This window comes from Sus scrofa, chromosome 2, assembly GCF_000003025.6.
Source record: "Sus scrofa isolate TJ Tabasco breed Duroc chromosome 2, Sscrofa11.1, whole genome shotgun sequence".
NCBI classification, from domain to species: domain Eukaryota; kingdom Metazoa; phylum Chordata; class Mammalia; order Artiodactyla; family Suidae; genus Sus; species Sus scrofa.
Window position 1 is genome coordinate 42814112 of NC_010444.4, and position 24759 is coordinate 42838870.

At 33.7% G+C, this 24759-nt stretch overlaps 1 protein-coding gene across 50 annotated transcripts in view; it reads left to right on the forward strand.

The window, feature by feature from the left end:
• The window catches only part of SOX6 (SRY-box 6), a 621434-nt gene that overhangs the window by 366721 nt on the left and 229954 nt on the right, over positions 1-24759 (forward strand). For all 50 annotated transcript variants that reach the window (XM_021085342.1, XM_021085322.1, XM_021085335.1 and 47 more), the window contains one exon: positions 572-661. In XM_021085342.1, the coding sequence (XP_020941001.1) occupies positions 572-661 (90 nt within the window). The remainder of the gene's footprint in view (positions 1-571; positions 662-24759) is intronic.

Consider the following 24759-nt stretch of genomic DNA (forward strand, 5'->3'; position numbering starts at 1 on the left):
AAGAAATAGCAACAACAACAACAACAAAAGACAAAAAGACAAAAAAATAAATAAATAAATAAAAATAAACTGCAGGTTTAAAAAAAAAAAAAAAATTTAGTTTGGGAGTTCCCGTCATAGCTCAGTGGTTAACGAATCTGACTAGAAACCGTTAAGGTTGCAGGTTTGATCCCTGGCCTTGCTCAGTGGGTTAAGGATCCAGCGTTACCATGAGCTGTGGTGTAGTTGCAGGCGTGACTTGGATCTGGCATTGCTGTGGCTCTGGCGTAGGCTGGTGGCTACAGCTCCGATTCTACCCCTACCTAGTCTGGGAACCTCTATATGTCGCGGGAGTGGCCCTAGGAAAGGCAAAAAGACAAAAAAAAAAAAAAAAAAATTTAGTTGTGGTATTTTATAATAGATAGAATAATATATTGTCTGTATCCTAGGATTAAAACAATAGCAAAAGAAATAGCTTTGATCATTTTTGAATGACAGAATTTCTCCATAAACTGGCCTTCTGGATTTGTGATAGTTTAATACTTGGAAATACATATGTAATATTTTTAATACTTACCTTGTATTTTAATAGATTCCTCCTGCATGGAAAAACTACTTTCAAAAGATTGGAAGGAAAAAATGGAGAGATTAAATACCAGTGAACTTCTTGGAGAAATTAAAGGTAACAATATAGAAATATCAAACATATTAATGTAGAAATGTTACTTTGTACCACAACACATTTGCTTATCTTCTGTACCCTAACATTAAATTCTTACTTCTAATATTTGTTTATATTTTAAAGGGTAAATGAATAGTGCATTCCTGAAGTCTTATCCTTTTGTAACATTTATTGAATGAAAATTTTGCCCTCTCTTTTTACTAGTTTAAAAATATGTAACTTGCAGGATAAGCTGTTTCATTCATTTACCATACAAAAATTCTGAAAAAGAAAAGGTTATTTAAAGATGAACAAAGTCAAAGATAATTTTAATCATTCCTTTTGAAATCATAATAGCTTAATTTATGAATCCAAATCATTGATTTGAATTTCTTCTGATCAAAGAGTCAACTGAAGTACCTATAAAAAAGTTTATAGCATGTGCTCTTTATCATTCATGGGTGGATTCTGAGGCCTATTTATCTTTTTAAAATCTTTGACTCTGTCGCTTACTTCATGAATGATTTGGGGCGAGACACTAAAGTTTTCTATGTTTTGAATTCCTTGTATCTAGAATGAGGATAATACAAATATCTACCTTATAGAGTCATTAGGAGAATTTAGTGTATGTAAAGCTTTTAAAACCAACTGACACTTTAAAAAGCCCTCAAGAGGGGATGTTGTGGTGGTCGTTATTAACTGCACATAGGATTGAAGGTTGACTTATCTCAGGTAGATTTCACAGGATTCATCATTTCATGATCTCTGATGTGGATGAGGTTGAGCATTTTTTTTTTTTTTTTTTTTTTTTTTGGTCTTTTTAGTGTCGCACCTGCAGCATATGGAGGTTCCCAGGCTACAGGTCTAATCAGAGCTGTAGCTGCTGGCCTAAGCCACAGCTACAGCAATGCAGGATCCAAGCCGCGTCTGCGACCTACACCACAGCTCATAGCAGTACTGAATGCTTAACCACTGAGCAAGGCCAGGGATTAAACCTGAATCCTCATGGATGCTAGTTAGATTCGTTTCTGCTGAGCCAGGAAGGGACTGGTGTTATTATATTAACCTGTTACCAAGTGAGCAATCTCAATCCATTATAGAATTAAGTTACTGTATCAGTTAAGAAGTTGTACTTTTTGCCTAACTCTCCCTTCTTGATTCCTTTATGGAGGTTAAGTGCTATATCTCTAGCGTTTAGTATCATGAATAGAATCCATTGTAATGTATTAATTTTATCAGTTGTCCCTTATAGACAGTCATCCTACTGACTTTGAACTAACAATTTGGGGACTTAATTACATTAGCTTTCTGAATTTATCAGATGACTTCAGGTGAATATTCCCATTGATGATGGATACTTTCTTATTTAAGATGAACATTTCATAATAGTTATCTGATAAAAATTTTATTTTATTTTATTTTGCTTATTTTAAATTTATTACAGAAAATTGCCTAAGTTCAGCCATGTTATGTTCAACTCGAATGAAGAGAAAAAGGAGTCATCTTTTTTTAAGGAATAATTAATAACTCATTCTATTAACTAACAGTATCAAAATCAAGTGGAAATTGGACATTATTTTGAATTTCACTGCTTCTGTTTTGTACTCATAAAGGCCATTTGCTATTTTGGAAAAAAAAAAAAAAAAGAAACTCGACTTATAACTGACGGTTACAAAAAAGTCATCAGTGACATATTCTTTATCCAGCTGCAATAACATGGTGTGTGCTACTTTGGACGTCATTCTGTGTTTTCTTCCCTTTCCAAAGTCATTGATTTTATAACAGTGAGAATAGAAATGGTTTATGCAAAGGCAAGCTTTTGCTGACATGAATGATGGGGGTCTTGCTTTCTCTTAGTAGTGTGTTAAGATTCAGCATGGAGCTTTTACGCTTTGAGTTAGCTTTCCCCCTCCCACTTTATTTTTTGATTTTAAAAAATGCAAAAACTGTACTAGTTTTAGAAAGTCAAAATGTATAAATCTCCAAAGTGAAACACATGGGAAATTAGGCTTTTCAAATTCTTTAACTTTTTCCCTCTGGATTCTGTTTGTGATATGCAAACTTTCATTTGTGTTCCATGGGCAGAAAAGTACAGATTCCTACCAAATTTTTCATTTTGACTTACTCTACGGAAGTGTCCCTTTTTACAGCCTAATGTTTTATCACCATAAGCATTATACAGGAAATATACCAATAATATAATGAAAAATGAAAAAAATTAAAGTAGTATTCAAATAGTTTGATTCAGCCATTGCTGAAACTCAACCTACATTTTAGTGTAGGTAAGATCAGGTTAGTTATAATCCGCCAAAATTAGTTCTAAGTCTTCTAAAATTTTAGGGTGATTTAGATACAGTCTCTAAGAAAAACGTCAGTATTTGTATATCTCGTGTGTTGTGTATATATATATATATACATTGTATTATTTTCCCTCATTGCAAAATTCATACATAGTTATCGCCAAAAGTATATAAACACACTGAAAGGAAAATATAATTGTCCTTTAATTCTACTTGTATTATAGTGTATATCATTTCCATTCTAATTTATGTAAATGCATTAAAATTTTCTTTTACAAAAGAACTTTTACTGTTCTTTTGTAATCTATTTTTCCTGAATAATTATGTGAATTTCCTTGTGATTAAGCCACCCTATAAAATATTACTTTTATTTGCAGAAAATATTGCATAAAATGAGGTTTTCATAATTTAACTGAGTCTTTTATTCAAGATTAAAATTATTTTTATTTTTTGTCACTATAAAGAAAATCTTGAACATGAATAAATATTTTAATACTTTTCAGTATTAATTCATAGTTATTTTCTTAGGGTATATTCCTAAAAAGTGAAATTACTCGGTCAAAGAATGTGTTCTTTTTAAAAAAGGCTTTTGATTCATATTGCCACGATTCCTTTCAGATACAGTGTTCTGTGCTCTCGTCAGTAGTATCTGCAAGTATTCTTTTGCCTTCAATAGCAAGTACCATTACTTTAAACACTTCTTGGCAATAATATAGGGGAATATAATGTAGTATTGATGATTTACTTTGAATTTATTATTGAGAATGAAGGGTTACACAAATTTATTTGTATAAAATATCTCTTCCTGGAGTTCCTGTAGTGGCTCAGCAGGTTACGAACCCAACTAGTATCCATGAGGGTATGGGTTCTTCCCTGGCCTCGCTCAGTCACCTAAGGATCTGGTGTTGCCGTGAGCTGTGGTGTAGATCACAGACATGGCTCAGATCCTGTGTTGCTGTGGCCGGGGTGTAGGTCAGCAGCTGTAGCTCCAATTCAACTTCCATATGCCTCAGATGCAGCCCTAAAAAAGCAAAAAAAAAAAAGTCTCTTCCTTTGTGAATTGTCTATTTATGTTGTTTATTCCATTTTTCCTTTAAAGGATGTGTCTAGTTTTTATGGTTTTATAAGACTTTTAATGTATATTTTAATGCTACTAAGGTTTATCTGTCACATATGTTACATTTCGTCATTTTGTTCCCTTTTGGTTTTGTTGTCAAATCTTTCCTTCCCTATTTTAATGTCTTTTTTTTTTTTTTTCTGTTGGCTTTGTTTAGAAAAACTTCCCCTACTCTAAGGTTATACAATATTCTGTTATATTTTCTTCAATTCTTTGGCAATATTTGTATATACTTAAATTTTTACTCCTGTTGAATATATTTTGATGTATAATTTCACCCAGAGATATATATATTAATTTTTTCTTTAGCAGTTAACTCAGTATTCCTGTATCATTTATTAAATAATCCATTTTATCCCTTCTGACTTGAAATAACATATTTTATTACATACCGTATGCATATTTAGAGCAATTTCTCAGTTTATGGTTCTATTCCATTTATTTTTCTATCTAAACCTTTAAAGTGCTATGCTATATTAATTACTACAGCTTTATAGTATTTTTGAAAAGTATTCCAAGACTTCATTCATAGTTTTTAAAATGTTTGTATACTTCTCTAAAGTTTGTCTTAGACTTAGAAGTTGTTAATTAAAATTCCAAATTGGTTTTTAAAAAGATGATAAGACTGTGGGGTAAACTAACATCTTTTTAGTATTGCATCTTTCTTTCTATTCCAGATAATTTATTCAATTACTTCTGTCCTTCAGCAGCGTATGGAAGTTCCCAGGCTAGGGGTTGAATTGGAGCTGTAGCTGTTGGCTACACCACAGCTAAAGGGATGCAGGATCCTAGCCACATTTGTGAGTTATACCACAGCTCACAGCAACGCCTGATCCACTGAGCAAGGCCAGGGATCAAACCTCTGTCGTCATGGATGCTAGTCAGATTCATTAACCGCTGAGTCACGATGGGAACTCCCATATTTTTATTTTATTTTTTTATCTTTTCTAGGGCTGTACCCATGGCATATGGAAGTTCACAGGCTAGGGGTCTAATTGGAGCTGTAACCACCGGCCTACGCCAGCACCACAGCAACTCGGGATTCGAGCCACATCTGCGACCTACACCACAGCTCATGGCAACGATGGATCCTTAACCCACTGAGCAAGGCCAGGGATCGAACCCACAACCTCATGGTTCCTAGTTGGATTCGTTAACCACTGAGCCACGATGGGAACTCCTCCCATGTTTTTAAATACATAGTCTGCACATTTCCTTTGATGTTTTCTCTGTAATATTTAATATTTTACTTGCCCCCCCCACCCCTTTTTCCCTGAACAGCTGCACCTGTGGCATATGGAAGTTACTGGGGTCAAATCAGGGCTGCAGCTTAGGCCTATACCACAACCACAGCAACACCAGATCCTTAACCCACTGAGGAAGGCTAGGGATCCAAGCTGCATCCTCACAGAGATGTTGGGTCCTTAACCCACTGAGCCACAACAAGAACTCCATTTTTAAACTTGCTCTTATGAATGAAATATTCTTCATATTGCTTTCTTTTTGTTACTATATTTAGGGATGTCAGTGAATTTTTCTGGTTCATTTTATAACTTCCCTTTTTATCAAACCTGTTAGCTCTAGTCATATTTCAGCTGATATGTTTTCTCCTCTTTTTTGGCAGTTATTTGATCCTTTTTTTTCATCCCTTTTAACACATTGCCTAGGATGTCAAGAATAATACCAAGTAATACAGGCAATAGAAGGTATTTTTTGTAGTTTTCAATTTATAAAATTTAAAAAAATATTTCATCAAGGAGTTCCCGTCGTGGCGCAGTGGTTAACAAATCTGACTAGGAACCATGAGGTTGTGGGTTCGATCCCTGGCCTCACTCAGTGGTTAAGGATCCGGTGTTTTTGTGAGCTGTGGTGTAGGTCACAGATGTGGCTTGGGTCCCGAGTTGCTGTGGCTGTGGTGTAGGCCGGCAGCTACAGCTCCCACTAAACCCCTAGCCTGGGAACCTCCATATGCTGTGGGTGCGGCCCTAGAAAAGACAAAAACAAAACAAAACAAAAAAAATTTCATCAAGTATTATATTGACTATTGGTTTAAGATATACTTTATCATTTAAAAAAACTCTAGTCATAGTTTATTAGGAGTTTCAATGAGAAATTGCATTTTAGTTTATGGATGTCTTACTGGTTTTTATTTTTCAAATTTTACTGATGAAATAAACCCTGATTAGTCATGGTGTAGTCTTGTTTTAATGCACTGCATAATTTCATTTGCTTATAGTTGTTTTGAATCTGTAATTGTAAATGAGATTAGTTTGTGTTTTTCTTTATTTGTGATATCTTTGTTAATTTTAAGTATCAGAATTTGTGAAATTGTAAAGCTTTTCATCCTTCTCTGTGGAGGAAGCCTATGTAAAAGTATTGAATGGATGACATGGGAATCACTTATTCCTTGAAATTCTTAAAGAATATACTCATAAAATATTTAGGCCTAGAGTTTTCTTTGGAGATAATTGTTTTTCTTTACATTTTCTACTTTATGTTTTGTCAGGAAACATTTTTCTAGAAAATTAAATATTTTACTAAGATTTTCAAAAATATTAGTATTGTCTTAAAATACAATATTATTTACTTTTAAATATTCTATTTATTTGCTGTTATAAATTCCATTTGAATTTTGTATATATGTGTTCTCTCCCTTTTGTTCCTCAGTTTTACCTGTTAGTGGTTTTTCTTTCTTTCTTCATCTTTTTTTTTTTTTTTTTTTTTTTTGCTTTTTAGGGCCACACCTGAGGCATATGGAGGTTCCCAGGGTAGGGGTCGAATTGGAGCTATGCTCCTGGCCTACACCACAGCCACAGCAACGTGGGATCTGAGTTGAGTCTGAGACCTACACCGCAGCTCATGGTAATGTCAGATCCTTAATCCACGAGCAAGGCCAGGGATCAAACCCTCAACCCCATGGTTCCCAGCTGGATTCTTTTCCACTGCTCCACAATGGGAACTCCGTTTTTCTTTTTATGTCTCCCCTCTGACTCCTAGTAGGGATCCAGCTTTTAGGTTTATGTGTCAGTTCTTAAACTTTTCAGTATTCTAACTACTTAATCTTGCTTTTACCTTTGTTATTGCTCCCTTCTTTGTTTTCCTTATACTTTTTATTTTGTTTTTTCTTATACTTTCTAATTTTCTAAGTTGAATAGTTCATTTTAAACATTTATCATTAATGAATTAAGGCACTTTTAGCCATGAATGTATTTGCAGAATTAGCTTTATGCATCCCATAGGTTTGAACTTCTAGAATTCTCATAGTTATTATTTTCTAAATAGTCAATATTTATATAATTTTCTAACTGATCTTATGTTTCTTAAATTTATATCTTCTTTTGGATTCAAGAGTATAATGACTGGGAAAGTGAGGAAACAGTCTCTATCACTACCATTTGAAAATTCTATGTGGTGTGCTAGAAGAATTAAAGTGTGGGCAGGAGAATGGATGAGCCATATTGAAAGATGAATCTTCAACTAGTGACTTTAATATTACAACATATTAAGAAACAATATATTAATACTCTTTTTAGATTTTACTTTTAAAAATGCCATTGCTTTCAAATAAAAGTCTTATTGTCTAAATGAGGTAAAGCACTATTTCTCAAACCCTTCAATAGGAGTTGAAATATTGCTAAAGTTTGAGAAACAATTATTCAGATTTTTAGTGGATTTTTCTTTGAGTTTTATCTAATATTCTTTAAGAGAAAAATCTCATCCCTAACCTCCCATCATGTTTCCATAGGTAGCCTCTTTTAGGGCAACATTAATTGAGGATAGAATGCTACAAATTGCATGAATTTAATAACAGTAATCTCAAAGTAATATTTAAACCAGAGTAACATTATTATAAGTATTATTAAATAAATTTACTATTAAGACTTTGATGAAATATAGCATAAAATGAGTAGACCTTTGCCTTGGTCTGGTAGTATCTGAAATATTGGGTTCTGAGTTACCATATTTTAAAGAATTTGTTGTGAAATTAGAATTTATCAAAAGTTCTTAGAATGGTGAATAGATTTGAATATTTAATGCAAATAGTAATTAAAAGACCTAGGGAAGTTTGACCTAATACAAGTTAGCTGGTTGGAGTTTTGTTAAGTAGAGTTAGATGAGATTGTTGTGTTGTTTTAGGGGGTTAAGGTAATAGGAAAATTGTTCTCAATATATGAAAGAACTTCGGAGCAGTTAGCGGCTACCTGACATTGATGCACTTAGACTACATTAAGAGAGATTACCTTGAGTATAGTATATTTTCAATAAGTATTTATTAAATGGATAAGTGAATGTTTGAATTAATAAAATAAAATCAGTAGAAAGGAATTCCCATTGAGGCTCAGTGGGTTAAGAACCCAAAGACGTCTGTGTGAGAATGTGGGTTTTGTCCCTGGCCTCACTCAGTGGGTTAAGGATCTGGCATTGCCACAGCTGAGGTATAGGTTGCAGCTGAGACTTGGATCCAGTGTTGCTGTGGCTGTAGGGTAGGTGGGCCTGCAGCTGCAGCTCCAATTTGACCCCCAGCCCAGGAATTTCCATGTGCCACAGGTGTAGCTATTAAAATTAAAAAAAAAAAAATCAGTAGAAAGTTTGACTAGAGAGTGTAGAGGGATATTACTACTCTACATGTTATCCTCATGACCTCCTAAAATCCCTTCAAAATTATACTAGTATTTATTACATTTTCTTAATACAAGGCCAATCATCAATATGCTATTTATTTCTTGTCAGTAAGTAATATAGTAAATACTTTTAAAAGATGCTTTATGGTTTATAAAAGAAGCCATGTGCTAAAACACATTATTTTATTTGAGCCTTTTGGCAACCCAATGAAGAAAATATTTTTATATTGATTTTATGCGTGAGTAAAATTAGACTAAGAAATTAAATGTCTTGTTTGTGTCACTCAGAAAGTTGTGGATGTAGGTTTTGAATTTTGGTCTCCAAAGCCTCTGCTTAGTATAATACAGAACATTTCTCAAATTCTTCAGACTCTTAGAATTCTGCATTGGGGACAAAGGGAAGATAGACTCTGGTCTGTTTCTCCCTCCCACAACACTCAAACAACCGAAATAGTTCCATTTTTGCTCTTTTTAATATAAGTGAGGTAGTATAGCAAAGCAGGAGTGGGTATAGATAATATAGTTTTTCCCTCTAGTTGTATTTATCACTTTTAAAAATTGAGATATAGTTGATTTACAGTATTAAATAATATCATGTCATCCATATAGTGACAGTTTTGCTTCTTCCTTTCCAATTTGGATTCCAATTATTTCTTTTTCTTATCTGATTGCTATAGCTAGGACTTCTAATACTATATTGAATAAAATTGATGAGAGTAGGTATTATTGTCTTGTTCTAATCTTAGAAAAAAATGCTTTCAGGTTTCCACTGTTGAGAGTAATGTTAGGAGTGGGCTGATCATATATGGCCTTTATTGAGTTGAGGTATGTCCCCTCTATACCCACTTTCTGGAGAGTTTTTTTTAATAATAAATTGATGTTGAATTTTGTCAAAACCCTTTCTCACATCTATTGAGATGACTGTATAGTTTTATTTTCAATTTGTTAATGTAGTGTATCACACTGATTGATTTTCAGATATTGAACAATGCTCACATCCCTGGGATAAATACCACTTAATCATGGTGTATAATTCTTTTAATGTATTATTGGATTTGGATTTGTTGAGGATTTTTGCATCTATGTTTGTCATTAATACTGGCCTGTAATTTTCTTTTTTGTACATGATATCTTTGCCTGATTTTGGTATCAGGTGGATGTTGGCCTCACAGGATGTGTTCAGAATTTTTCCTTCCTCTGTAAATTTTTGGAATAGTTTGAGAATGATAGGTATTAACTTTTCTCTAAATGTTTGTTAGAATTCACCTGTGAAGTCATCTAGCCCTAGACTTTTGTTTTTTGGGAGTTTTTAAATTATCAATTCAATTGTATTACTAGCAATTGGTCTATTCATATTTTCTATTTCTTCCTGGTTCAGTCTTGGGAGATTGTATATTTCTATGAATTTGTCCCTTTCTTCTGGGCTATCCATTTTATTGATACAGTTCTTCATGGTAATCTTATGATCCTTTATATTTCTGTGGTGTTGTTTGTAACTCCTCCTTTTAAATTTATGTTTTATTTATGTGGCCCTCTCTTTTTTTCTTTATAAGTCTGGCTAAGGGTTTATCAATTTTGTTTATCTTTTCAAAGAACCAGCCTTTAGTTTCATTGATCTTTCCTATTGCGTTTTTAGTCTCTATTTTATTCATTTCTGTTTTGATCTTTTTAATTTCTTTTATTTTACTGACTTTGGGTTTTGTTCTACTTTTTCTCGTTCCTTTAGGTGTAAGGTTAAATTGTTATTTGTAATTTTTCTTTTTATTTAGGTAAGCTTGTATTGCTATAAACTTTCCTCTTAGAATCGTTTTGCTACATACCATAAATTTTGGATTTTTGCATTTTTTTCATTTGTCTCCAAATGTATTTTTATTTTTCTTAGATTTCTTCAGTGATCCATTGGTTGTGTGGTAACATATTGTTTAGCCTCCACATATTTGTGTTTTTTGCAGTTTTTTTTTTTTTCTTGAAGTTGATTTCTAGTCTCATGGGGTTTTGGTTGAAAAAGATATTTGATGTGATTTCAATTTTCTTAAATTTGAAATTTAGAAAGACTTGTTTTTTGGCCTAGCCGTGATCTATCCTGGAGAATATTCCATTTGCACTTGAAAAGAATATGTATTTTGCTGCTTCAGGATGCAATATTCTATATATATGATGTCCATCTGGCCTAATATGTCATTTAAGGACAGTGTTTCCTTATTGATTTTCTGTCTGCATGATCTGTCCATTGATGTAAATGGGGTGTTAAAATCCTCTACTTTTACTGTATTAATGTTAATTTCTCTCTTTATGTCTGTTAATATTTGCTTTATGTATTTATGTGGTCACATAGCAACAACAGAGTTTGGTTGCATTTATATTTACGGTCATTATATCTTCTTGCATCAACCCCTTGATAGGCAATGTCCTTATTTGAATCTTGTGACAGTCTTCTTTTTAAAATCTATTTTATCTAAGCATTGCTACCGTGGCTTTCTCTTTATTTTCATTTGCATGGAATTCTTTTTTCTATCCTTTCATTTTCAGTTGGTGTGTATCTTTAAATCTAAAGTGAGTCTCTTCTAGGCTGCATATATACGGTTCTTGTTTTTGTATCTATACAGCCACTCTATGTCTTTTAACTAGAGAATTTAGTCAGTTTACACTTAAAGTAATTATTGATATGTATGTACTTATTGCCATTTATATAATTGTTTTTGTATTTTTCCCCCCTTTTCTCCTTCTTTTGTTCTCTCCCCTTGTGATTTGATTCATATCTTTAGTGCTATGTTTGATTTCTTTCTCTTTTCTGTGTGTGTTTTATAGATTTGGGGATTTTGGGGTTACTATGTGGCTTGTATATAACAATATTTTTATGAATAATTATTTTAAGTTACTTATCTCTTAATTTCAAATGCATTCTAACAACCCTATAGTTTTTACTTTTTCCACCTTATTATTACTGTTTTTGACATCATATTTTACATCTATTTATTTTGTGCACCCCTTAACTGCTTATTATGACTATAGATGATTCTACTATTTTTGTATTTTAGCCTTTCTACTAGTTTTGTACCTGGTTGATAAACTATCTTTACTGCATATTTGTCTTTACCAATGAACTTTTTCTTTTAGTAATTTTCATGTTTCTAGTAGTGGCCTCTTCTTTTTCACTTAGAGAAGTACCTTGAACATTTCTTATAAAGTTAGTTTGGTCGTGCTGAACTCAGCTTTTACTTATCCGTAAAACTTTTGATCTTTCCATCAAATCTGAATGAAAGCCTTGCTGGCTGGACAGTGTTCTTAGTTGTAGGTTCTTTCCCCTTCACCACTTTAATTATATTGTACCACTCACTTCTGGCCTGCAGACTTTCTGCTTAAATATCAGCTAATATCCATATGTGCATTTCCTCATATGTAATTTTTTGCTTTTCCCTTGCTGTTTTTATTATTCTCTCTACATCTTTAATTTTTGCCATTTTAATATTACAGTATATCTTAGTCTGGTCCTCTTTGTTGATCCTGTTTGGGACTTTTTCTACTTCCGGACTTAAATGTCTGTTTCCTTTCCCAGGTTAGGGAAGTTTTCACCAAAATGTCTTTAGATATTTTCTGCCCTCTTCTCTCTCTCCTATGCTTCTGGAACCCCTATAATGTGAATGTTAGTACGTTTGATGTTGTCCCAGAGGTCTCTTGAATTGTCCTCATTTCTTTTTTTTTTTTTTTCGCTTTAGCTTCAGTGATTTCCACTACTGTGTTTTCCAGCTTGCTGATCCATTCTTCTGTATTATTTAGTCTCTTGTTGATTCGTTTAGTGTATTTTTCATTTCCGTTATTGTATTTCTTATTTCTGATTGATTTCTTTATATTTCCTAATTCTTTGTTTAAAACTTCTAACTTCCCTCTCCGTTCATGCATTTTTCTCCTGAGTTTTGTGGTCATCTTTATGATCATCATCTTGAGTTCTTTCTAGGGTAGATTTCTTATCTCCATTTCATGTAATTCTTCTTCTGAGGTTTTGCCATGTTCCTTCATTTGGAATATATTCTTCTACTGCCTCATTCTGCTCAATTTGCTGTTTTTATTTCTATGTATCCAGTATGTTGGTTATGTTTCCCAACCTTGGAGAAGTGGCCTATTATAGGAGACATCTGATGCTCTCAGCAGTGCATTCCCCTCTGGTTACCAGGCTGTATGCTCAACCCCTGCATAGGCTGCATGGGTCTTTCTGTTGTGATGGGCTCCTAATGTGGGTGGTCTGTTAGGTGTAGTTGGCACCCAGTCTGGTTGGTTTCCAGGCCTTGCCTTTTGTGGAGGCTGCTAGCCACTGGTTGGTGGGGCTGGGCCATGATGTGGCTGGCTGAAGAACCTTGTGGGGCTCTGAGGCTAGTGCTGGTTCACTGGTGACTAGAATTGGGGTCCAAGAGATCCCATGGCTGATAACTACCCACTGGTGGGTGAAGTTAGGTCCTGGGGCTAATGCTGGCCCACTGGCAGGAAAAGCCAGGTCCTAGGGCCTGGTTGCAGGGTTCAGGGGTCTCAGAGTTGGTGTAGGACAATTGATGAGTGGGACTGTTTCCTGACACAGATGGCTGAGGAGTTCAGCATGTCCTGAAGCTTTTTTGCCTGCTGCTGGGTAGGCTGAGTCCTGCCAAGTTTGACTAGGGGCAGCAATTCTCCTGCGGCTGGTGTCCACTGCTGGTTGGTGAGTCTGGTCCTGAGGCTAGAACAGGGTTACTGGTGAGTGGGGCCTGGGCCTGGGGGATTTTAGGGCTATGCCTGCCCACTGGTGGATGCAGCTTGGTTCTGGGATCTCTGGCTCTAGTGCCATGGGGGTCCTGGCTCTAGTGCATGTGTGTAGGTGTGTAGGGCCAGGTCCTTGGCCCTCTGGTGGGCAGGGATGTGTTCAGAGGTAGCTATGGGATCAGGAGTTCTTACGATGGCCTGTCTGCTGGTAGAGTAGGGCTGGGTACTGGTGTGTTAGATTTTGTGTGTGCCCTTTTGCTATACTATAGTATAGTATCTTGACTATACTATAACTCTGCCACTCCCACCCATCTCATTGTGGTTCCTTTTTTACATCTTTAGTTGTAGAAGAACTTTCCTTGTAAGTTCCAGTTCTTTTTTTTTTTTTAATAGAAGCTCTGTAAATAATTATAAGTTTGGTATGTCTGTTAGAGGAGGTAAGCTCAAGTTCTTTTTTTTTTTTTTTTTTTTTTTTTTTTTAGGGCTGCATCTGCCTCATATGGAGGTTCCCAGGCTAGGGGTTGAATTGGAGCTGTAGCCACGTCTGCAACCTATACCACAGCTTATGGAAACACCAGATCCTTAACCCACTGAGCAAGGCCAGGGATTGAACCTGTGTCCTCATGGATACTAGTCAGATTTATTTCTGCTGAGCTATGACAGGAACTCCTCAAGTTCTTTCTACTCCACCATGTTTGGCAAAAGAACCCCTATAGTAGTTTTTATCTTGATCTAAATCCAGATAAGAGAAAGGGGGAATAACACAGTAGAAGGATACAGGTGAAACTTGATTACTAAAAGTCTGTAACTCATTTGTATATATGCTTATTTGTTTGAGTTGTACCAAAGGAGTGAGGATGCCAGGAAAAGTATGGTGTTGAAACTTTTCTAAATGCAATGGTGACATACTAAATGATATCTAGATCATTCATCCTCTGTTTCTATGGTTTATATAGGAGAATCCTAGCCAGCCTCCCTTTTTGCACACATCCCCCTATATGCTGTGGCTGGATCTCCTCGGTGTGAAGGTGCCTCATTGGGCAGTATGCCAGAGAAACATTAATGTTGGTTGTCTGAGTTAGCACAAACTGTTTGTGCTCGTGTTTGTCAAACACACAGATGATAAGAGAGAAAAAAAAATAATGATGTGATATGAACCAAATAAGGAAAATTGTGTTTTCCTTCCTTGGTCATTTATGATTAATCACTTCAATATTTACATTTAGGGATTAAGGTAGAGGTACTTGTAGATATACTCTTCTGCAGCTTAGAAAAATGAGTCTGTTTCTGCTAGGGAAAAAGTGATGAAACACAAAATTTTCCATAGAAAATTCTACGAATGATTCCTGATGTTTTAAAGTTATTGTTGAAACACAGTTACTTATTATAGTTATTCAACTAAAATGTCTTGAGAGATTTGTTCTAGAGCCTAAATACCACTGCCATACTTTACTATTAAAAACTGTGAGATTACTCACTGTTACTTCACTAGAGGTTTTCTAAGAGAAATAAAATTAGGAACTGTTTTGCATCAAATAGTACAGGGATATTGCAGTTGTGCTTGGTGCATGTACTGAAATAAAAAAATGTGAATTTATTATAATACAGCCACTACGTGCCACTGAGAGCCTAGTTTCATTTTTAGTTTTGATTGCAAACATAAATCTTTGGAGGAGAGTTCAGGAAAACAAAAGTCATGATTTTTTTTCAGTGCATGGTAGATCTTTGAAAACCATATAGTGTAGGTCATTCTTGAGGTAACTTAAGCAGTGCTGTTATCACCAAAGGGTCAGAATGGATATACATATAGCATTCCCATAGAATTAGTGTTGTGCATCACAGGTTACTATCTTAAATGCCAATTTTCTCTACTAGTTTGTTCACTAGTAAGGGCCTAAACTATATCTAAGTACTTTTATTGCTTATTCCATACATTGCCCTTTCTACAGAATACTGTTTTTTTTAGGAATTGTAGCCCATAGTTACTGGTATTTTCTGTTGTAGGCAATCACAAAAGGACTAGAGTGGTTTTCCAAAAGCTATGCCTATACACTTTACATAGTCATTTATAAATGAATTTTATAACATTTCCATTTACAAATTTATAGCAATTTCTTCATCTGAAAGAACTTTAAAAATTTTGGAAATGTTTAGAAGTGAATCATTTGCCACTTTTCAATTCCAATAAAATCAGCAGTTTACCTACCTCATGATTTTTGCTGCCTCACTAGGAAAAAGGATTGAAATAGTAATATTATATCAATGTTTAGAGTTCAAGTATTTTGAAAATTTTACATTGGTATTTCTAAGACAAATGCTGTATTGCTCTAGAGACTAGCTTGCGAAAGAGATTTAGAGCACATGTAATTTTTTCATTTATTTGTATGAAATGATGTAGCAGAATGTATTTTCTCTATAAATCTGTGAAATTTAGAACTTCAGAGTAATATCTAGAATCATGAAATCTCCGAAAATTAAAATTGAAGGAGCTTTTCATATTATGAATTCAACTTCTTATTTCCATATGGGGACCCCAATATTCAGAAAAGAAAACTCTCTCCCCTAAAATTTATCACATGATAAATTACTAAGGTAGAATCTTAATTTCCCCCAAAGAGCATGTTTAGCCCATTTTACATAGTCTTTTGGTCATCTTGTAATCAATAGTGAGCTTTTATTGCAGAACTCATAAACTCCTTTTACTAACAATAAATGCACACTATGGCTAATTTTATAAATATATATGCATTATAACACAGCAACACTCATAATTTTTTAAAAAATTATACCACTTTACACAAAGGTAAACATTTCAAAGCTCTCCTTTTGTACTACTCTCTGATGCCTATTGTGATATATATACAAGCAATTCAAACCTCTTCCCACTTGGGGTTGGAGACACAAGGTCTTCTTAAATTAAAATTCAAACAAAAGCTACTGGCAAAAATTACTACTATGCGATTAAGGTCTAAAGTATTATGATACATTAGAATTATTAACTGTTGGGATTAGAAGAAATCGATATGTTGGGGAAAAGATCAGTTGGACCTAATTAAGAAATCAATGTTTACTTAAAAGAAAATATGGAAGTTTAATAACAGGTTCTGGCTATAAATATAGCACTGGCTAAAATTGTTTTTCATTATTATTATATTAACCACATAATTGTATTTTAAATTCATTGAATAAGAATCTGAAACTTATTTTTTAGTAGTTAATTGTTATAATTAAAATGTAAAACTTTAAAATTATATCTGGTTTCAAAACTTTCAATTATAAAATATTCTTATATGTAAAAATAGTCACCAATTATAAAATATTCCTATTGATTCCATTTAAAAAGGCTAATTTTAGCAATAGCTACAGCCTAGAGTGGGAAAGAAAGCAAAATTGGTTAAAAGGAAAAAAGATCCAAAGTATTCTTACACAATTATGATTACATTAAATATGTATTAGTCTATTTGGTGACATATCAAAATAAAAGAGAACACATTTTGATATAATTCAAAAACAAGACATTTCAATTTTTCTTCCTGATTGCTGTGATGAAAATAAACATTATAACCAGCATGGAGAAGAAAAACTATTACTAATTGCAGCCTAGATTTTAAGTAAAATGAAGGTCATTAGCAATTTCCTGGAAGCCATTCAGATTGCTTACCAGGAAATGGTAGCTAGCAGGACATCTGTAATCCTCCTGTGTGGAATTAGTGAAAACATACTGGCGCTTTAATGATGTGTGTTAGAGTTAGGCTTATAGTGGAACTTTTTTTTTTTTTATTAAAGTAGCTTGTATTCTTTGAATACAAATGTTTTTTATTGGTGTACAAACCCAGAATTAAAAATAGACCCCATCCATACATATATTCATGAATTAATACGTACCTGTAGATTGGCATGTGACTCATAGTAGAATAAGAGATGACAGGATAGCAGCAGAATCTGGGAGTGAAATGTGTTTGGAAAAATTGAAAGAAATTTCTCTTGTAACTTGGAATGCTTATTTCACAACATTTTGGGTGATGAATTTAGTCCCATTTTTATTTTTTATTTTTTTGTAAGATTTTATTTTTTCTATTATAGTTGATTTACAATGTTCTGTCAATTTCTGCTAAACAGCAAAGTAAATGAGTCACACACACACACACACACACACATTCTTTTTTCAGATTATCCTCCATCATGTTCCATCACAAGTGACTAGATATAGTTCCCTGTGCTAGTCCCATTTTTAGTAGCATCTTCTTGCCTCAATAAAAGGATAACAAAGCTTAATGTTAAGTAAAAATACCTCACAGGACATAAACTTTTGTTTTCATTTTTTAGAAGTCTTATTAAAGTGTAATTTATTTATAATGCTCATTTCTGCTATACAACAAGTTGATGCAGTGATACATATACACATGTCCATTCTTTTTCATATTCTTTTCCCATATAGATTATGACAGAATATGGAGTAGAGTTCCCTGTGCTATACAGCAGATCCCCATTGGCCACTCATTCCGTATTCCACAGGGTGCATATGCCAGACCCAAACCCCTAAGCCATCTTTCCCCTTCACTTGTCCCTCTCCCCTTTGGTAACCTTTAGCTTGTTCTCAAAGTGCGTGAGTCAGTTTCTGTTTTGTAAATAATTTCATTTGTATCAAGATTCCACATATAAGTGATACCATTGTTTGTCTTTCTCTGTCTGACTTACTTCACTTAGTATGATAATCTCTAGGTCCATCCATGTTGCTGCAAATAGCCTTATTTCATTATTTTTTATGGCTGAATACTATTCCATTGTGTATATGTACCACATCTCCTTTATCCATTCTTCTGTCAATGGACATTTAGGTTGCTTCCATGTCTTGGCTATTGCTGTTAGTGCTGCTGTGAACATGGGGGTACATTTATCTTTTCGAATTATGGTTTTTGGTAGATATATGCCCAGGAATGGGATTGTTAGATCATATAGTAGTTCTATTTTTAGTTTTTTGCGGAACCTCCATACTGTTTTCCATGGTAGTTGTATCAATTTACATTCCCACCAACAGCATAGGAGGGGTCCCTTTTCTCCGCACCTTCTCCAGCATTTATTATTTGAAGACTTTTTGATGATGACCATTCTGACTGGTTTAAGTCGGTACCTCATCATAGTTTGATTTGGCATTTCTCTAATAATTAGTAATATTGAGCATCTTTTCACATATTTTTTTGCCATCTGTCTGCCTTCTTTAGAGAAATGTCTCTTTAGACCTTCTGCCCATGTTTTGATTGAGTTGTTTGTTTCTTTGATATAGAGCTGCTTGAGGTGTTGGTATATTTTGGAGATTAATCCCTTGTTAGTTGCTTCATTTGCAAATAATTTCTCCCATTCTGTAAGCTGTCCTTTCATTTTGTTTACAGTTTCTTTTGCTGTGCAAATTTTTAAGTTTAATTAGGTCCACTTTGTTTATTTTTATTTTCATTACTCTAGAAGGCAGATCCAAAAAGATATTTATATGGTTTATGTCTGAGAGTGTTCTGCCTATGTTTTCCCCTAAAGTTTTTATACTGTCTGCTCTTACATATTTAGGTCTTTAATCCATTTTGAGTTTATTTTTGTCTATGGTATTAGAGAGTTTTTTAATTTCACTTTTTTACATGTAGCTGTCCAATTTTACCAGCACGGCTTATCGAAAGGACATAAGCTTAAGTGTGACTTACTCTGCATTATGGTGGGAAATGGGGTCATTGATTTAGAGGCTTTTTTTTAGCATAACTTCTCCTTATTACCCAAATTATTGTTTGGCTTAATAAGGATAACATCTCTGAAACTATTAAGAGTGATAGAGTAAAACTGAGAAGAGCATATTATGCTCCATTTCTGTGAAAAATTATATATACACAGAAAATTGCTGGAAAAATATTTATAATTATTAAAAGAGGTTGACTATGAAGTGGGGAATAAAGGGTATGGGACAGGGGCTGAATTTGAAATTTGTACTATATAGTTTGTACTGAAGATTTTTTTAACTGTGTGTAGGCATTTTTTTTTCAATAAAAAGGACTAGTTAAAAAAAAGACTAAAAGTGAGTCTTGAATAAAAAATGAAAAGGATTAGTTTCATTATTTGTACAAAAGAAAATGGATGATACACTTACTTTCATTTCTGATTTTTTTGAGAGGCTTAGAGACAATGTGTAGTGTTTGGAATGGCATAGATTAGGGAATCAATAAATGATATAGGTAGGAAACAACACTTGTCAACAATAGTAACATAGTCTAGTACTTGAAACAGTAAATATATATTGGTAGAATGATAAGCTGTAATTCTAAAACTTTTTGACCTCAGGACTCTTAAAATTATTGAGGACTCTAAAAATCTTTTGTTCAGAGAGTTTCCACTGTGGCTTAGTGGGTTATGAACCAAAAATGATATTCAGTTTATTGATAATTAGCTTACATTTTTCAAGGAGGGTAGGCTTAGTCATCTTCATTCCCATCTTACAAATCTTTTAGCTCTCATATGCCTCCCAAGCCCTTATGGTATTATTAAATCACCCTATTTAAATACCATTCAAATTCCCTTTTCCAAAACTTTAAGAGATTTTTCCATACAATTTTGGTTCTGGCATTTTATTATAGTGATAGCTAAAACTTGGAGATCTTGTTATGAAAATGGGATTTTCACGCATATCATTTCTGGACATACAGTTGCTGTGAATTTTTTTTTAGTGTAATGTGAAAGATAGATGAGATTTTAATAATATGAAGTTATTATTTTATAATGATTTTTAGTACATAAAATAATATAAAAAGATTTAAAATTTTATGTATCATTCTTTTTAATTTGCTCTATTTCACTCTAGTCTTTTTTGTTTGAATAAATGCATAGAGCTTAAAAATACACATTTCTGATAATATTTATATATAGTTGATTCTTGAAAGAAAAAATTATGGATTAGTTTTTAATTTCAATGCTACTTATAGGCCCAAGAATGCTCTGTGCCTAGCATCCTAGGGTGCCATGGTATATCCTAATTATTTCTTTAGAGTCAGCTCTTCACCAAAGTCTCATGGAATGTGTTTGTCACAGAACCTTTCCACAGAAAAGAAAATCATGGACTTGGAGAATAGACCTGTGGTTGCCAAGGGGGAGGGAGTGGGAGGGATTGGGAGCTTGGGGTTAATAGATGCAAACTATTGCCTTTGGAATGGATTAGCAATGAGATCCTGCTGTGTAGCACTGGGAACTATGTCTGGTCACTTATAATGGAGCATGATAATATGAGAAAATAGAATGTGTACATGTATGTGTAACTGGGTCACCATGCTGTACAGTAGAAAAAAATCATACTGGGGAAATAACAATAAAAAAAAGAAAAACCAAAATAAATAGAAAATAAAATGGTAAAAATGAATTGAAAAAAAAAAAATAAAAAGAATTGGCCCACAGTACTAGACCTACCATACACTTAACTATCTAGGTCATTTGTCTGAATTAAAAAAAAAAAATTGTAAGGCTAACCACTTAATAAAATGTGTGTATTCCATCCAAATGGTGTGTTTATATGAGACCCTTGAAATAGGCATAAGTTGTACATTATTCTCTACATTTTTAAATGTATTGCTACAATTGGTAATTACCACTGAGTGCATATTTAATGCACTGAGGAAATTTGATGCAATTATTCCGTTTACTTCTGATTTCCCGTCAATCCAAATGTCTACATTAAACTATTGAAAAAGAAAAACTACAGAGAATTTAGGTCATTTAAAAAACACGTGCATTTTCTGAACTCTGCTTATAAACTTGTATTGCAGTAGCCAAAATAAAATAGAATGAACCCAATATTGTAAAGGATAGGGTTCAAAAGTTTATGTAATTTTGAATAAAATTACCTTTTAAATATAATCTTAAAGAGCTGGGCCAGTTGCAGGGCTACTGGTCTCATAGAAGTCAGCGAGAGAAGTGTACAACTGAGCTCAAAATTTAGCTAGTTTAACTTCAGACAAATTATTTTTCCTCAAAACCCTTTTCAGTACTGAGGAGTTGATTGCACCTGGAAATGGATTGAATAGACAGAAGTTGGTAGCTCTTAGAGAGTCTGTACAAAATAGTAGAAACCACAGAGGAAAGGTCTGAGTCTGTCTCTTCCATGAGTGCCTAGTATTTTTTAAAGCTCAGAGAATTTGGGTACTGAAAATCATCTCTGATACTGAAAGGGTCAGAAAATAGGAAGTGCAAGAGGGGTACAGCTTTTGTAGACCCACTTTATATTTTCTCCTTTGATCATAAGCCAGTAAGAAAAATACACATTTTTCACAGAAATGATTCAATAACATTAAAATGGTTTGGTCGAGAATAGACTAAGACAGGAGAACACAGGTATTAAATGAGAAGGAGGAACTCTATATCCATTTTTTTCAGTGGATCTCATCTAGTGTTCCCTTTCAAGTTAATATGCAATTATTTGTTATACATGTTTTAATATTATTCTTAAATATCTCTCTATGACTACTGAAGGGATGATATTTTGAATGAAACCTATTCCATAGTTTTAAAATGTTTCTTCATATAATAGTAATGAGAAACCTGTGTTCTTATGCTTAAAGCAAAGAGTTACATTCCTATTAACATTTGTTTAACTAGGCTTCCATCACAACAGGTGCACAATTATTTTTATGAGTAAAATATTATCAGCCTTCAAAATTAGCCAGGGCAAAATGCAAGTTGTCTGATTAAATAATCAGAGCTGATACTTAAAATACATTTGATTTCCCCTGGAATTTTAAAATGCAAAGTCCCAGTCTCTTATTCTGATGTGTTGAGGGAATTGCAATTGTTTGTAGTATATAGGTAGTAGATTGTATTGTAAATAATTTGATGTATTTCACATATTTCAGTTGACATTATGAGAATCTAGTAAAATATAGTAACAGTTTATTACTTCTAGTCTAACATTTTAATCTATCAATAAAGAAGTACTATGCTTCACATTAAATCAGTAAAAAAAAAGTGACCCTTTTGCTATTCTAAGTTCACTGAAAAGGCACATTAGTTTACAAAGTTAAACTCCAGTGTATTCTTATTTGAATTTAATTTGCAGAGGGTAAAAAAGGTAAGAATATAAATATTCATAAATGTATAAATAGAAGGAATATATATCCATAAGATATATAAATCATATATATATGATTTTCTCCAAAGTCACTGAGTATCTTTGTGAAAAATAGACTCCCAAATGGTTACAGTCACACAATCAAAGAAAAAACAAAAGCAAACAATACCTCCCCTCCCACACACACGCACTCTTCTGAACACAACAGGAAGCTTCTCTAGGAGGTACTTTCTAAACCATGGTTTAGAAGTGCTACAACAGTGCAGCTGTTAGAAACCAATTATAGCCAGGTAACTGTTTGTTTTCATATCTAAATCTGTTTGTCAATCAGGAGAATGCAGTGAATCAGGCAAGGGGATCTCATACAAACCACAGTACGGCAGAGCATCTGGAAAGGGTCCAAGCCACAAAAATTAGGGCAGGAGTATAGATGGAATCAAAACCATACATGTGCACATGGCTGCTGTCTTTGACCAACTTTTCAAACAGACTCAGAAGTAGAGACTATTGGAAAAAAATGTCAGTTTTCTATTGAGAGCAGTTTGATTTTAAGATTTCTTAGAAATGTGTGGTTATATATAGATGAGTGATTGTGACATCTTTTGAAGTGATGTGATGAAGGCATCTTTTATAGATCTTTACAAATATAAGACATTTAAAAAACTGGCTCTTAATCATCATTTTCAAATGAAGATTTAAACTTACTTTTAAATTTCAAAATACATACACATGTATTTATGTATATATATCCCACCATATTATAAACAGGTAGGTTTTTACTACTTTGAAATTAAATCTATGACAGTTTACAGCTTATACAGCTATTTATGGAGACACTTAAGTTTCCTCTGGACCCAAGAATAACACTTTTACTCAAGTTAGTAAAACTTCTACTGCTTAAATATGCAACTGTTTTGCTCTGGTTGCAAGATGTCAAGAGACAGTCAAGTATACAAAGAGTGCTTCACATAAATCATTATGGGTAGAAGTGTTTCCATACTGAAATGTGGGTAAACCTACTGAGAATCTGAAGTTTAAGTTGGTAACATCAAGGGAGTATAAATGGAAATTTATTAAAAAAGCTAAGAAAATGAAATGGACAGACCATTCTGTGGTTTCGCTTAAACACAGGCTTTCACATCCATTGAGAGTCCTGGATTTCTTGTTAACTGCTTACTAAAAGGAGCTCTTTTATTTTTCCAGCCATGGTTTAGTGCCAGTAGGCATTTACCCCTGAACATGATGGCTCTAACCTTCACAGTTGACTATGTATTTCTCAGCCGTGGTTATCATGGTTTAGGGTTGCTCTCCCAGATGGATGCTGCAAAGCATCTTGCTGTAGTATTTTCTTCCTGTCCCAGGTTTCTTCCTGCATACTGTTTGGTTTTGGTGTTAGAAATAGGGGAAAGGGATAACTACTGCCTGATATGGTTCTTGCTGTACCTGGACCATCTTAAATATTTACAAAAGCTCTCTGACGCAGAATCGGAATGAATGATCAAGAAACAAATGAGTAAGAAGTGATGAATGAGAAGAAATGAAATACTGGAGGAAATAGTCATGATTTTTTTTTTTTGTCTAGAAAGAAGAGCTTGCTTAAGTTTGCAGAAAGAGCTCTTAGGACATTCTCTGTGTTGTATTTTATAAGGAAAATTAGAGGTAGGACTGATAGAAAAATTTCCTTTTTTACTCTCATGATGAACTGATTCTTATTGCCATTGACAATGAGAAGAGTTTTCTTACTAGAACATTAATCTCAGAACTTTAGAATTCATCTCATCCATCCCCCTGCTTTCAAGAAGGAATGCATTTGTAGAATGTCAATCTACAAATCTTTTTTGAGTGCTTATTATTTGCGCATCATTTTGTTAGGCCATGTAGAGTTTACAGTATTTTATATTTTTTACCACTCAGACATGAGAAATTCCTGTTTTTTAAAGATCTACAGAGAAACGGAAGAGGAGGGTACTGACAAAAGCAAGAACTGACATTTACTGGACTGTGTGTCACAGTGCTTTTGTTTATATTATCTCACTTAAGCCTCCAACCAATGCCATGAGGCGGGCACCACTGCTTTCCTTTTTCAAAGGAGGGAATAGAGGCTCAGGAAAGTAATGTAATTTTCCCAAGACACCACGAAAATAATGGCCAATCCAGAATTTGATTTGAGGAATATATGATGCTAAAGTTCATGATCTTTCTACCAAAACATGCTAATATCTATTCTGGTCATTATTGGAACACATTTCCTCATGCATTTCCCA